Genomic DNA, 1,133 nt, shown 5'->3' on the forward strand with positions numbered 1-1,133 from the left:
AGAGAAAGCTGCAGTGAGGAATCACAGAATGGTTTGGTTTAGGACCTTAAAGCTCATCCAGRTCCYTGSMYCTGCCCTGGGACCTCACCAGGGRCTCTCAGGGATTCTCACCTTCTTCTTCTCACACGGCCGCAGCTTCGTGATGTCCTCRTCCGTCAGCGGGCCCAGGGTTGGGATGGAGGGAGTGCCCTCAGTCCCCTGGGAGCTCTGCAGGGCCTCAGTTTTGGGATCATCCCCAGCCCCTTGTGTCTCAGCTTTAGGATCATCCCCAGCCCTTCGTGTCTCAGTTTTGGGATCACCTCCAGTCCCTCGTGTCTCAGCTTCAGGATCATCCCCAGCCCTTCGTGTCTCAGTTTTGGGATCACCTCCAGCCCCTCGTGTCTCAGCTTTGGGATCATCCTCAGTCCCTCGTGTCTCAGCTTTGGGATCATCCCCAACCCCTCGTGTCTCAGCTTTGGGATCATCCCCAGTCCCTTGTGTCTCAGCTTTGGGATCACCCCCATCCCCTCGTGTCTCAGCTTTAGGATCATCCCCAGTCCCTCGGGAGCTCTGCAGAGCCCCAGGTTTGGGATCATCCCCATCCCCTTGTGTCTCAGCTTTGGGATCATCCCCATCCCCTTGTGTCTCAGTTTTGGGATCACCCCCATCCCCTGGGGAGCCCTGCAGAGCCCCTCCTTTAGGATCTCCCTGCTCCAGCAGCACAGGGCTGTTTCCCAGTCCCTCCTGGGTTTCTGTACAGTTGGACCCCTCAGTAGAACCACCCATGCTGCCTTTGCCTCCCTTCCCCCCGCGCAGCCCACGGAGGAACTCCTCGGCCTTTTGAAAGCTGAACTTTTTCTTGCGCAGCCGCTGCTGGAGCTCCTTGGAGAGGCCGTTCCTCACCAGCACCTTCCCGTCCCACTGCTGCACCAGGGCGGCGTTCTCCAGGCTCTGGTGGCTGTCACCAAGGTGGGCACGGCCGAAGCGGCAGGTGACACCGTAGGGACAGCGGCCAAAGGTGTCGAAGAGGACGCAGCGCTGGCCCAGATCGGCCGGTTTGCTCGCCAGGTACGCGGCCACGTCGTGCAGGAAACGGCAGCGGGGCCCGAAGTGACACTGCCCGGCACAGCCCTGGGGACAACACGGGCAGGGGA

At 60.7% G+C, this 1,133-nt stretch overlaps 1 protein-coding gene across 1 annotated transcript in view; it reads right to left on the reverse strand.

The window, feature by feature from the left end:
* The window catches only part of LOC130587056 (tRNA-dihydrouridine(47) synthase [NAD(P)(+)]-like), a 6,297-nt gene that overhangs the window by 2,823 nt on the left and 2,341 nt on the right, over positions 1 to 1,133 (reverse strand). The window contains exons 3-4 of the mRNA XM_057388016.1: positions 688 to 1,110; positions 89 to 237 (exon numbers count right to left, since the gene is read on the reverse strand). Of these exons, the coding sequence (XP_057243999.1) occupies positions 89 to 237; positions 688 to 1,110 (572 nt within the window). The remainder of the gene's footprint in view (positions 1 to 88; positions 238 to 687; positions 1,111 to 1,133) is intronic.

The sequence above is a fragment of the Malurus melanocephalus genome, unplaced genomic scaffold, assembly GCF_030028575.1.
Source record: "Malurus melanocephalus ecotype Western Australia unplaced genomic scaffold, MMel_1.1 scaffold_1493, whole genome shotgun sequence".
NCBI classification, from domain to species: Eukaryota; Metazoa; Chordata; class Aves; order Passeriformes; family Maluridae; genus Malurus; species Malurus melanocephalus.